This window comes from Ornithodoros turicata, chromosome 5 (assembly GCF_037126465.1).
Source record: "Ornithodoros turicata isolate Travis chromosome 5, ASM3712646v1, whole genome shotgun sequence".
Taxonomy (NCBI): domain Eukaryota; kingdom Metazoa; phylum Arthropoda; class Arachnida; order Ixodida; family Argasidae; genus Ornithodoros; species Ornithodoros turicata.
In genome coordinates, this window is record NC_088205.1 from 16,365,043 (window position 1) to 16,380,186 (window position 15,144).

The 15,144-nt window shown below is 44.2% G+C and overlaps 1 protein-coding gene across 2 annotated transcripts in view; it reads left to right on the top strand.

The window, feature by feature from the left end:
• The window catches only part of LOC135394113 (cell adhesion molecule Dscam2-like), a 311,175-nt gene that overhangs the window by 278,850 nt on the left and 17,181 nt on the right, over positions 1-15,144 (top strand). For both annotated transcript variants that reach the window (XM_064624628.1, XM_064624629.1), the window contains exon 18: positions 3,139-3,388. In XM_064624628.1, the coding sequence (XP_064480698.1) occupies positions 3,139-3,388 (250 nt within the window). The remainder of the gene's footprint in view (positions 1-3,138; positions 3,389-15,144) is intronic.

The window sequence follows — 15,144 nt, forward strand, 5'->3', positions numbered from 1 at the left end:
CTCTGTGCCCTGTAGGATTATGGAGCACATCATTTACTCAAACATTTCTGCTTTTCTCGAATCTAACTCATACTTCTTTCCACTCCAACACGGATTTCGTAAGGGTTACTCATGCGAGACACAGTTGGCTTGCTTCATAGATAACATTAAGTGTAACATGGATAACCGCATACCAACCGATGCCGTATTCTTAGATTTTTCCAAGGCCTTTGACACTGTCTCACGCTCCCGGCTTTTACATAAATTATCCCGTCTTGGCCTGCCTTTCAACTTGCTCGCGTGGATTGCGCACTTTCTTAAGGATCGACAGCAGTCGTGCTTTGTAAACTCGCAGGAGTCTGTTCCGAGCTCTGTCACTTCGGGCGTACCGCAAGGCTTGGTGCTCGGTCCTCTGCTTTTCCTCATTTTCATTAATGATCTTCCGAATAGCGTATCTTCCCGCTTACGACTATTCGCTGACGATTGTGTTCTGTATCGCCATCTTCACTCCTCGTTAGACACTGCCATTCTACAGGAGGACCTAAGTGTCATTTCATCCTGGTGCACTGAACGGAAACTTCTGCTTCACGTAGGCAAATGCTGTTACGTGCCCTTCTCTCGTAGCACTCCCGTTCGATCAAACATGTACCTCCTCTCCGGCACCCCCATTATATTGGCTTCGTCATACAAGTACATAGGGGTGACTCTTTCTTCTGACCTATCTTGGAATGAACACATTAAAAATATCACATGCTCCGCTAATTCAACCCTTGGCTTCATTAGGCGCAACCTTAGGTTATCTCCTCCTTCTGTCCGACTGCAAGCTTACACCACCCTCGTGCGACGGAAGCTGGAATATGCTGCCTCAATCTGTGATCCACACCAAGCATACCTTTGTGACATGTTAGAAGCAGTTCAGAATAGAGCCGCACGGTTTATTGTTAGCGATTACTCGTTTCACACTAGCGTCACATCACTCAAACGTTCCCTCGACCTGGCACCACTTGCATCGCGTCGTAAATTCTTCCGTCTTTGTCTTTTTCATAAGTTCATACATTCTCCACCAATAAGCAGCACATACATCTCACCTGCTTCACACATCTCTCGGCGTCGCGATCACCCTATGAAAGTACAGCTGTATGTCGCCCACACGTCATACTTCCTGGAATCTTTCTTCCCCCGCAGCAGCAAAGATTGGAATGACCTTCCCAAAGCCTTGGCCATCATCGATAATACAGACACATTTCGAAATCATCTACGTACATTTATGTTCTCCTGATGTTTGCTGTGCATCACTTCATTTTTTCCGTATGCCAACTATGTACCCTCATGTAATGGCCGCAAGGGCCCTTGAGGTATTATTAATAAATGAATAAATAAATACACTCAACAAGCGCAAGAGCCTTCTTCCTCATCTTCTTCAAAACAGTGGTGCACGGCTTATTGATCTGACATAGAATGGCACGGCGGGCTCCAGGGTCATGTTGCATGCATCAAACGGACACTCAAACTTCGCACAGAGAGAAGCAGCCGAAACAGGACTAGAAACCTAAGACGGACACCCAAAAAGTGAACACAAGCAGTACGCTGGAACGAAAGACACGAAACCGAAACCGCGGTGCCTCGTCACGTGCATTCGTTTTCCGCCAGTAGCAGACGACATTCGAGAGGGCACCACATCACACGCAAATGGTCCATTATTAAATATGTGTGATTAATATACAGCAACAATTACAGTAATATTGTTCATTACACCAGCTCTATTGGCTTTTCACTTCTTTTCTCAACGTTATTGTTCATTTCATATCTAATCATATATCTGTATTTTACGTCGCGAGACAACTACGATCATGAACACCGTCACGGTGGTTACACCGCGGATTAATTCTGCCCACATGATGATTCTTTAACGTTCGCTGAAATCTTAATCAACTGCACCCAGTATTTAACGTACCTCGCGGGGCGACGTGAATGAGCAACTTGTTCCGTGCCATTAAATTAGGCGACGTCCACTGCCTGGTTCAATCTCGCATCCTTTGGATCAGTACTCGAAAACGTGTTTTTTATCGAACAAGCCTACCCACAGCAACGTGTAGCGTTGCGCGACGTACAAGATTCATTAATGTACTAATAACATGTACAAACAACACGCATATCCTAACACTAATGTACTAACAACTCCCGCTCGTATAGTGAAGCTGGATGCTGCAGCCAGAGCACGTTGCTTCTAGATGGAACAAACAGGACGTACCTATATTCATAACTGCCACCAACATCCGCGTCCATTATCGGAAATGGTGCTCGGCTCTGCTTCTTAGCAGACGCGGCATCACGTCGACGCGATAGGCCTAGCTTTTAGTACAAAGGGCACGTACGAGGTGAAACGCAGCTTAGAAAAGCATCGTGTAAATATAATTTGGAAGGCGCCCTCGTACGTTAATGGATCCCGTACATGATGTCCTTTGATGTACACGATAGATATGTGTGTCGGCTCCGAAGTATGCAACAGTAAACTTGCAACTCTGAAACTTTATATTGTGTTACGTAACGGCTCATAGAAAGCTCATGCGATGGCTGTAGCCGATTTTTTTTTACTTACGTTGCGTTCCGAATTATTGTGTCTTGTGGCGCGTTATGTGCAACTCATAACTCGTTGAAAACCCTGCAAAACAAAGGGGGAAAGAAGAAAAAGGTAAAGCATACCCTATGTACAGGGTTCCGCAATGCCAGGACGACGTTACATGTTAGCATGATACCCCTCATGAGCATTGGTTTCGTTTCGCATGTCTATCAATACTGACAAGCAATATTGAGTTGGCAACATACCGCTGAATGTATTGTGTGTCTCGCTATCCTGGATCAACTCCTCACCTACAAATAAAGTATATTTCACTTAAATAGCTTACGTCAAAAATCCATAACGGTTCTGTATCACAATGAATACCGTAACAGAGGCCACCCGCATCGGACATACTATCCGCACCGCGTATCGTCCACTAAAAAAAAAAGAAAAAAAAAGAGAGAGCAAGAGAAAAAGGACTGAACGTACTAACGTCTTCTGACGTGAAAGCAGCCCCCCCAACAAGGACACGATCCGCTTAGGGTATCCCCACTACCCAAAACGTCATTCTAACGCCCAACACGGTCTCTCGAACGCAGCCTCCAAGCAAAGAGCATCAGCACGGCACCATCGTCGGATACCAAGTTGGATACCGCGTTGCCCACACAGACGACAGCTTCCAATTTAAGCAGGTGGAAGTCAGACCGGGTGGCGATTCGAACAACCAGGAGACGACGTACCTGACCAACCTGCAGCGTCTCACGAAGTATGGCATCGTTGTGCAAGCCTACAACCGAGCAGGAACAGGGCCGGCTTCGGACGAAGTCATTGCCACCACGCTGGAGACTGGTAAGATATATTCTTTGCTGCACAGCGTTCGATCAAGAATAAAATACAAAATAAAAAGTGTGACAACGATACTTTTACTTTAACGATATCATTCGAGATGATGGTTGGCCAGGAGCATGCTATGCGGTGAAGTTCATTTTTAAGAGTGTAGAACTGACCTCCTTTGTTGTACACCATGCCGACCCAGGAGTGAGGACCACAGGGTTTATGGCCTTCTGTATGGTCTCCTTGGTCGCACAAATCAGTCGCGTCGTCTTATCTGCCCGAAAATTTTCAAAACGTTCCTAAAAACGGGTCCTGCAGCTTATCTGCGTTGCGGCTTATATGCGTGAAATTACGGTAACTTGATGTCTACTAAGCTGAAAACTTCCGGTGGCGCACGACGGTTCATTTATGCGTGCGAATAATCATCGAAGCCATACACAGCGGGGAAAAAAATAAATAAATGAAAGCATCGGCTTCCGTGCATTAGAATTGGGCAACATGGTGGTCTCAGGAGAATTGTGAGCAGGTACCGCTAGGAATACTAGAAATGAACATCAACCTGGGGCATCGTTTCCGTTTCTGCGCCGCTAGCTCCCCTAGCGTTACCTAGATACAACTCTCCTGAGACCCCAATGTTGCCCTATTCCACGGAAGCGGATGTTTCCGTCGCTCTGTTTATTTTTTTAAACTGAGTATGGCTTCCACGATTTTTCTGTAGCTTCCGCACGTATAAATACGCCGTCGTGCGCCACCGGAAATTCGTCAGGTGAGTAGACAACAAGTGCACTTCGGTTTATCTAATGCAGACACCCTGAATATAGTGGGTCTTATACAGCTTGGAATAAAAGCTTACTGAATATGGCACTAGCATATCTCTTAACTGGAGTGGCCCTCTGCTTGAGGTTCTGGTCTCCCTTCAAATCCGCGTAATTTTGTGACTCATCTAATCGGTCAACAGTACAACAAGCGGTGGAGGGAGGCAAATGGGAGCCGGTCCCTCATATACCGTAGAGGGGCGCCTTGATAACGCGGTCCGCCCCCGGGTGGGCCGTGTCCTTGATTGCGCGGCCCACAAAACGGTCGTCCGGGCAGTACCGCTTGCGGTGCTGTTCCGGGAAGATCTTTTTTGTTAGATCATAGGAAGAGATCGATCTGTTGCTCATCTCATAGAGTCAGCAATACAAAAAAGAGATCGAATAACAAACAGGTGACCGGCTACTCTGTCCATCTCTCAGCTTATCTGCCTGCTCCAAGGGAGAAATGCCGCACCCCGGTGTAAACTTTTGTCCCAAAACTGTGCTTCGAGTAAGTCGTTTTTTAAACATCCGCCACACATATAGCGGTCACAGAAAAAACTTAAGAACTTAATTAAAAGAACCTGCTTACCTTGCGTAATAAGCTAAACCTATAAGCAATTAGGAGAAACACAAGTCTGTATCTTCGGGCATCTCGCAAACGCCAAGTTAAGTGCCTTGCTAAGGCTGGAATGAGATCACTGACTTTCCGGCAGGATCTTCGTTAGAGTCAGCGATCAGCACCGGGATAGCCCCAATTATTTTCATTTATTTCGTAAGCGCATGGATGAGAGGAACACAATGCATATTATAGCAAAGGCGCACCGACAGCGATACGCCGTAATGATATATTCTAAAATCGAACCTCACGTGGACCCTTTCTCAACACACTTTCTAGCAGTAAAGCCACAATGCTCTACAAATACTCGGAGCCTCCTGAGAAACTGATTCACGAAAAGTCACGACAGTAAATATGCGTCGTCTCTGTAATTTATTCTCGGTAATGACTGCACTGATGTTCCACAACCTGCACCTGTTACAATGAACAGACAACACGTCACAAAAAAATGATATGCGCAACAGGCAAAGTGAGCAACGGCAGCGAAAAGGATGCCGTGTCACAAATATAGCCCACTTTGTGTTCGTCTAAATGTTCCATAACGAGCACATCAAATAAATTATCGTTTATTACCTTAAATTGGTTGGAGGTAGCTGTAGTCCCCTACTGCATTCCTGGCAGCGTCGTAAACATCACGTCATGGCAATAACAATACGTTTATTACCCATAATGCCTAATAGGTCAATAAATAATGACTACGCTGTGCCAAAATATGTACGATGGTCGCATAAAAATACATTTCCTAACTTTCCTCCTGGACCACAAAATGTCCAATGCAAATGTGCGTGGTACGGAGTACTAACATTTTATTTCTGAAAGGAAAGACAGAGTAGACATTGATTTCCCAGCGAAAGAATCCATCGTGAGGTGACACAATATTTGCTCTCTTATGACAGACGGGCACGAAATCTCTCCTACGTTGAGATGCCATTTGTATCGTTTATCTTTCTCCTGTGTTGTAAACGAAACATCTGCGTATTTTTTTACAAAGTACTGTGTTTTTGTAAGCACCGTATATGCCTCTTTGTCCACGCGATGTGATGTATGGCTTCTCGTGCAGCATTGCGGAGGGCTGCGCTGGACAGTCACGCGACTGACGATTCATTAACATAACATGTATGTGACTGTTAATGAAACCGCTACTGTGTATCTTACTTTTCGTACAAATGTAACACGAAAGAAACAAAAAGGTGGAAAAGCGAAAGAAAAACATCAAGGCTAGAGTGTTCAGAAAATCAGTGGTGGGCATCTGTGGCTTCCTTCCACTCACATTGGATACCGTTGTACAGTGAATGAGGCAGCTCGGATAGAAGAACAAACACAAGTTGCATACTTCAGTTGAATGATGGCAGTTGACCAGCGGCATGGCTGAGCGGGTTAAGGGGTCGTGCTGAAGACTGGGAGGTGGTGGGTTCGAATCCTACAACGGGCTGTGCTATCTGAGGTTTTCCCTGGGTTTTCCTAATACTTTCCAGACGACTGTCGGCACAGTACCCCCTGAAGCCGGCCCAGGTCGCATACTAACCCACCTTGTATCTCACTCCTTCCTGCTGTCCTCTCTCCATCTGTCCACATCTGTACGCCGCTCATAGCCACAGTTGCTTCGCGGCGCTCACACGGAATTTAAAAAAATGCAGTTGAATGATGGCAGTTGGCTTTTCTTCAACTGCCATCATTCAATTCACATTGGGTACGTCTACTTTAACCCACTTGTAGCCTGGCATCTAGTATCGGGTGCTGTCTTGTAATCAGTAATTCACGTTGAACATGAGTTGTAACTTACATTCGGGTAATGCCTAGTATTGTTTGAGAAAATTTATTATACGACTCATACTATAGAGCACACTACGAGTACTAATACTATTATGGTGGCACCTGTATGGTGTCACTATGTATCGATATGAAGAACTGTGATGTAGTGCACTGTAGCGCTCTCTAGGGTTCTGTACGCTACCTTGAGATATGTAACACTATGAAGCATTTTGCAGCACCATGTAGCGCTCGCATAGTCGCACACATAGAGAGCTACCCTGCGGCAAGTGCAGCATGTCGGTACGCAGATAGGCTGACATACGTTACGTGAAAATCTACTCCAGTTACATAGGAAAATGCACGTGTGTTTTTTGCACGAGCTTGAGAGATGCAAGTATATTACAGAAGGCGCTGCTGCCTGTGATGTCTCAGCACTAAAGGCATGGCAATCGGCGAATGTGGAAATTTGGAGTCGAGTACGGTCGACACAAGTGTTAAAAAGATGAAATCCAGTTCACTACATGAAAGCTTGCACGCTACACAAGCAGCTGTTGCAGTGTTTTTATCTTTTATCGGGCATCTGATGAAATGCTCTCCACTGCATGAAAGCTTGTACGCTGATGAATAGTCCTTTCAGTGCTTTTATCTTTTATCACCGAAAGAATGTAACACGAGGGAGGCTATAGTATGTAGGAGTGAGTGAAAGAAAGATGAAAAAAGTAAGTATGCAGTGCCCTCTCGAAGCGCACGAGTGAAGAACGAACTGATACTCGTAACATTCGGGTCAGAAACGCCACCTTCAGTCAATCACCGCACACTATCTTAGACATGTGGCTACGAGCAGTGTTGGGAGGTAACTCGTTACTGTAACTAAGCTACTTTTTTTCGGTAACTTTTAACATAACTCTTTGCTTTTCAGCTCCAGTAACGTGTTGAAGAACTCGTTCCTTTTCTAGGTAACTTTGTCAAAGTAACTTGGAGAAAGTTCCAAGTTTCTTTTGTTCGATTCATGTCTACAAACATCGCGAGCTGCGTCCCCCCTCCCCAGTGAGACGACAGCCACGTGCACACCGGTCGTATACGTGCACGGTGCGTCCGACTCCCTTGCTGTTACGCGGTGAACGTTAGAAATTCAGTTTTGGCCGTACATTGGGAGGCTCAGGTAACGCTCATCAGAGCAGGATTACAACTGGCCGCGGTTTTACGACATGTTCGTAAAGCAGAACTCATGGAACCTAATCTCCCAATGCCTGTTTTGTGCCCCGTTCAAGAACTTTATTACGAGATCAAATCGTCAAATCTCTTTCTAAAGAAGCACATAAAGATAGGCTTCTTTCGTTGAGTTGAGTTGAGTTGATAAGAAAAGAAAAAAGTGGAGAAATAGGCGCTAATTACGAGAGCCGGCTACTGCAGATCACTTAGGAAAACACAAATGGCTATCTACAATAAAACCAATGAGTGACAAAGACACTCAGTCAGTCACTCACACACACTGCCCACACACGCTGTCCACACACGCTTCTTTCGTCATATCAGATACTGGTATAGTTTTCGTATATCAAAACTCTTATAAAACGTCGTGCACCGCCCATTGTGAGATCAAGACCTGAATTAATTATAGAAAGGTCAAGCACTAAAAAGTGTATATTAGGTAGGAAGTAACTTCAGAGTAACTCGTTAGTTTTCCAAACTATCTTAGGAACTTCAAGTTAATTTTCATTACCTGTAACTTCGTTAGTAACTTAGTTCCATATTTTGATACGAAGGCAGAAAAAATAGGCGATGTCAAGTTGCCGGTGGTGAGTCAATCAAAGAGTAATATTAAACGGTAGGAACAACTTATTTATTTACACATGGTAAACAAGACTTTCGTGCACGAGACTGCACAACTTCAGGTTCACAGTAACTTAACTGGTAGCGAGTTCCTTTGGTCGAAAGACTTCCTCATCTCTGACTACGAGTGGCTGCGTATGCGACGTAAGTAGCTCGTTTCCGTGGCTAAGAAAACGTGGTTGTGTGTGGAGTAATCAACTAGATATTACTTAGGGGCTATCTAATGGTGACGTCACGTTTGTGAATTTATCAGTCCACGTTTACTATAGACGGCACTGCACGTACTCCGTAATCAGTGCCGTGTATGCCAAAGGGAGTCTGGCCATTAATGGGACCTGCCTATACCTGAGGCTCCACCCACTTTTTGAAGTATCTAGCCAATCACAGGTCGAAATACCGTTGTCTATTGTTACATCCATCCAGTACTTATACCTTACCCTTATTTACTGGGCGCTACCATTTTGGAGAAAATTGATGGATTTGGATTGAAACGGATATCACTTGTGACAGACCAAAACGACGGATTTTGCGCCCACTTTTATCAACGCCATCTGCACGGAGAGAGGCATGTTGGGAAGGCTCAGAAATGCAGAAATGGTTGCTGGCAGAAGTGATTGGCCAGGATGGCGGTACAACCGCTTCTTCGTAGCAGACGACAGCCGGTATGAAGTTTTATATCACGTAATGTAAGTACATTGAATCAAAAAGGAGCAAAGATGTATGTATAAATAAAATGCAATTATATAATGCAAAATCCTACGTATAAAGGTCGTCCTTCTTGCTATTTTCCTGGTATCACGATCTTCACTAGGCCTAACGTTAGCGACGAAACATCCCATTTTCACGTAAATAATGATGGCGGAGCGAAAGTTGAAGCTGATTTTGCAGTACTGATACTACTGATACTGCAGAGCTGATACTCACAGTATGAAATTAAAGTAATCCGTGAAAATTTTTTGTCACGAAATCTCCGCTTCGCCGTTCCAAGCACAATCCTCCATCTTGGAGAAAATTTGGTGTCATGGCAGCTCCCATGGAAAACGGTAACCAATGAAATGCGCCTAAGTTTGATTGACAGGTCGAGCCTCTTTTTTAGGCTCCTCCTAATGGCCAGACTCCCTTTGGCATACACGGCACTGTCCGTAATCAGAGCCGTATATTAAAAGGGAGTCTGGCCATGAATGGGTCATGCCTATACCTGAATCTCCACCCACCTTTTCAGCTTTCTGACCAATGACGTCTTGAAATACGGGGCACTATCAATCAACATATCCTCACTATTTGTTTCCCTATCCAACATCGGCAGCGCCATTTTGGGTGGCAAGTGGATTGAATCGGATTGAAATGGATACCTCTCACGACCTGCAAAACAAGTGGAATTTGGGTGCAGATTTGATGAACGCCACTTAGGCTGCGCAATGCACGCCGGCAATTGTCGTCTGCTACCGTCGTTGTACCGCTGCCGGCAGAACCACCTGCTTGTACACATCCTGTCGTCGGTACGATTTTTTAACTAATCTACATGAATACTTGGAATAAAAAAGGCAAGAATGTTTATGTATCCATAAGATTCAGTAACTAAATTCAAAATTATACGGCACAGTGCCGTTTTCTGTCAGGATTTCGTTGTGACCGCCGTGTGCACTAGGCCTAACACCCACGATAAAACGTATTATTTTCGTTTAGCTAACGATAGCGGAGCATCAGCTGAAATCGATTTTTGAGAAACGTATATGAGGACATATATCTGTATAGCGTAAAATCAGAGTAGTCTGTGAAAAGTTTTTGTCACGAAATACCCGCTTCACCGTGTTTATTTAAGTCGCCATTTTGGGTGGCAGTCAGATGCCATGGCGACACCCGTGCTAAAAAGCAAACCTATCAGAGGCCCGGAACAGTGATTGACAGGTCGAGTCTCTTTTTGAGGCTCTTCCTTGTGGCCATACTCCCTTTTAATATACGGCTCTGACTGCAATAAGCGTGTTTCGTCCGTCCACCTTCCGAATGATAGTTCCAACTAGTGCCACCGCGTGACAGCAAACACATTTCAAAACTCCCGACGTGCACGAAAACAAATCATGCAACGCAAAAGCCCACTATGCACACATGCTGTCTCTAATATGCATACATATCACGTATCGCGCTAATCCTGCGTAACATATTAGTAGACGTACTCGTGCCTTACCGTTGCAGGTTAAATTTCGCGAGAGACTATGAGGAGGCCGTTAATGTTTGATGTTATCAGTGTAATAAGTGCGTCTATTATTCACAGTCTCGTGCCAAGGCCACTGATACGAACTGGGCATTTGCATGCAAGTGTCCGTACGTGCAAGTTCGCGGGAGGTATTACGTCTTGCATTATATATATCCACCTATCCTTGGCAGGTAATGATGGTGGCGGTGCGATCGTGTTCAACCTCGTTGCTATCTCCCGTACCAGAATGAAATAGCGAGCTGCGTCATGTGGTATGTCGACATGTGAACGGTGTTACTAAATGTTGCGTACGTACACGGGGAATGGGTGACAGAATGAACGAGATGATGTGTGACAAGTTAATCAGAAAGTCCGAGAAGCCTCAAAAACTCCACATTCTTAGAAGTGAACTTCACCGCATAGCACGCTCCTAGCCAGCCATCTAAACGAACTGTTGCAAACGGGAGGTGTACGCCTTTTTTGTGACACTTATGCTATTCATAATTGTCACAGAAAATGCGTACGCCTCCCGTATTTAACAAATCAGGGCAGATAACGATATCATTCGAGGTAATGTTTGGCTAGGAGCGTGCTATGTGGTGAAGTTCATTTTTAAGCGTGCACCACGCTGTTAAAACAGAATTTCACCACATAGCACGGTGAAGGCCAACCATTGCATAGAATGATACTGTTATCGCTCACTAACTTGTGGAAAGCGAAGGGCGTACGCCTTTTTGCGACAATTCGTGAGGCCAACAACGGCAAGCCCATCTCGTCATGCCCCAGAACCCCCACAACGTTGTGACAATTAACATAACTGCATATGTGTCACAAAAAGGCTTACGCTTCCTGTTTTTAACCAATCAGGGGGCAGAACGATCTCATACGGGATGGTGGGGCTAAGAGCGTGCTATGCGGTGAAGTTCTGTTTTAAGATTGTGTATGTAGTGCACAAAAAACATGCGCATTGGTGAATCCGAGGCGAAAAATTAGAATACCAATGAAGACAAAAACACGTTTATTCTATTCCAGTCTTCTCTCTTTATTCACAGTTCGATGAACAACTGAGGGACTCCGTCATCCAATAGAAAACACGCGGAAACCTTTCTTTTCTCTACCGTTTTTCTTTCCAGTCCTATTTGCTTTATCTTTTCAGAAAGAAGGATAAACAGACGACACTGAAATAATGTTTATGCCGACTAGGTTGTTTGCCATCTGCATGCGATGAAATGAACAACTGAAACGGCAGGTTGAGAGGACAGGCCATTCAACCTGGTTACCTCAAGATTAGGCTAAAGAGTGTGCGGTAGCAGAATAGAACCCTGCCAGCGTCTGGGTTGTCTTCGTCGCATTTATAGCAGACTATCCGGAGAGATATCGATATAATTTCCCCTGAAGTCTACCCAGAACGTGTGATAGCACCTTGTCTTCCTTTTTTTTTTCTTTGTTTTCCTGTCCATTTTTCTACGGCACTCCGTACGTAGTTAGCGTTGCTTCGCGGTGTTACGCGGAAATAAAAAGCTCTAAAACCCGGTTACGGGCACAATTTTACCGAAGCTGAACTTTATAATTTACTAAATTATTAATAATGTATAGTCTAATAGTCAACCTAACGATTTTTTTTTACAGAATTAGAGAGCCCGTAGCGAACTTAGTCAGATCCACCAAGAAATTCGCTCGATATTGCAAATAGAACTGCCCCCAAAAGGTCCCGAAATTGAGGCTTCAGAGTTTCGGGTATTCAACGGCGCACAAAATCAGTCGCAAAGATGCGCGGAGAGCCTGACATACTCCTGCCCCCACGAAGCTAGTACAATTTATCGCCGAACCGGCGTGCAGCACAAGACGTGCCGATAACAAGGCGATTGACATTGCACCATACGTTGATAAGCGGCAAACAAAAATGATTCCACCTCTTTTTTCCCGCCCTCTTTTTTTTTAACCTTCTATCTTTCATGGGGGCAGGAGTATGTGCTGCTCTCTGCGCATCTTTGCGACTGATTTGATGCGCCGTTGAATACCCGAAACTTTGAAGCCTCAATTTCGGGAATTTTTTTGGGCAGTACCATTTGCAATTTTGAGCGGATTTCTTGGTGGATCTGACTAAGTTCGCTATGGGCTCTCAAATTCTGTCAAAAAAAGTTAGGTTCACTTGGGAAATTTTGAAGTTCAATTAAAGAAATTCAATTTATTTTAATTAAAATCAAATTGAAATATTTTTGCAAGATCGCAAATTCAGTTGCCACACAAATGCAGTTTTCCCCGCATTTTTCCGTCGCCCCGTTTTTTTATAAAGTCCGAATGACACGTTTTTTGAAACACCCTGTATACATATACAGGGTGTCCGGTGAGAAAGTGTCATTATATTTCTAAAAATAGGCCTAAGTTCAGAAAATCACGAAACTACTTGGAATACACACACACAGACTTTTGCCACAGATTCAGGCCGTTTGCATTCACGTCACACATTAATTAAGCTAATTTTGCTAATTGAACTCAAAAATTAGCCAAGCAAAGGTAACGTTTTTCTTGATGAATTCGGAAGCCAATGGCCATAGCACACTATTCCAACCGAACTCACAGGTTTTTTCAGAAGATTTGTACAAAAATTTGACAGCCGCAAAACCGTCACTAGGCAATGCGTGCTCCGTGAAATTTGCGTTTGCGTAAATGCTGGCTCTGCCTTTATAGAGGGAAAGTCGAAACAGCCACACCCGATCGAGGGCATTACAGCGGTAACCGGCGTTATCAGTGGTTGGGGACTGACGGTATGCACGTTGATAAGGGCGGAAGGCGTGATTATGTCCTTGTTGGCATGGGAGGGAGGGTATTTGGAGGGAACGAAAACTTCCGCAAACGTAAATATCAGCAAGCGCACCTCGCACGTGGACGGTTTTGCGGCTGTCAAATTTTTGTACAAATCTGCTGAAAAAACCTGTGATTTCGGTTGGAATAGTGTGCTATGGCCATTGGCTACTGAATTCATCAAGAAAAAACGTTACCTTTGCTTGGCTAATTTTCGAGTTCAGTTAGCAAAAGTAGCTGAATTAATGTGTGACGCGAATGCAAATGTCTGAATCTGTGTCAAAAGTCTGTGTGTGTGTATTCCAAGTAGTTTCATAATTTTCTGAAGTTAAACCTATTTTTAGAAATTTAATGACACTTTCTCACCGGACACCCTGTATACACGGTGTTCAAGAAAACGTGTCATTGAATTATAATAAAAAAACTACACCACCTAGAATCATGCGGTCAAAGGCATTTGTCCTTACTAGGTTTTTGCCACCTCCTGATGTCATGTAACGTTAGTTTAATTATGTCAATTTTTGCGAACTGAAGTTGGAAATTTGCCAAGTAAAGGTCACTTTTTTACCCCACACTCTTAAGAATTAACTTCACCGCATAGCACGCTCCAAGCCAACCATCATCCCGAGTGACATCGTTCTGTGACATGATTTGTTGAAAACGGGAGGCGTACGCCTTTTTGTGACAATTTACATTTCTGCATAAGTGTCAAAAGGCGTACGCCTCCCGTTTTCAACAAATCAAGGAAGGGAAGATGTCACTCGGGATGATGGTTGGTAGGAGCGTGCTATGTGGTGAAGTTCATTTTTAAGAGTGCACCAATGTAAAGAGCGTGTCTAATTTACCCAAATTAATGATAATTGACAGGGATATTCAGGAACTATCCCATCAGCAAAAATAGCCGAACATCATGCTCTATGGAGCTAGCGCGCGACAAATTTTTCAGCGCAATCCTTGTCAGTCCGACGAAAGGAGGTTGGAAACCCAGCCCACACCTGCAACGCAGAAAGGGATAACACAGGTATGGCTTAGCGCGTCCGACTTTCGCTGGGATCGCACTTTCCCTCTCCCAATTTCAGGAACTGTCACTTTTTCTGCTATCACTCTGTGGGTTGGGTTTGGAACCTCCTTTCATCAGACTAAGAGCGATTACGCTCAAAAAGTCGTCGCGCGTTATGGTTCGGTGCTACGAAAAGCATGATGTTCGGCTATTTTTTCCGATGGCATAGCTCGTGAATATCACTGTCAATTACCATGAACTTGAGTGAATCCGGCACGCTCTTCATATTGGTGGGGTAAAAAAGTGACATTTACTTGGCAAATTTCCGAGTTCAGTTCGCAAACATTTACATAATTAAACCTACGATACATGATATTCACACCAGGAGTTGGCAAAAACCTAGCAAGAACAAATGCCGTTGACCGCATGATTCTAGGTGGCGTAGTTTTTTTATTATAATTCAATGACACGTTTTCTGGGACACCCTGTATGTGTGTGTGTAAGCAGTATATGAGTGGCGCCGTGCAGAAGTACATATCTTGGGTTTCATTAAAAGCGGCTGCGAAATAAACCGAAAATACCATCTCCAGGCTATTGTTGAAATGGACGTACTCACATGTCTTTGCCTATATAATGAAATGCTAACAAGCACATCTTCTACATAATGTAGTTGAATACCAAAAACGAAAATCAGACAACTCTTATTCGAAGCTCTTCATGTGCTCATCTATTTTCTTACAGATTACACAAGTCATCACTGAACACACACATGCA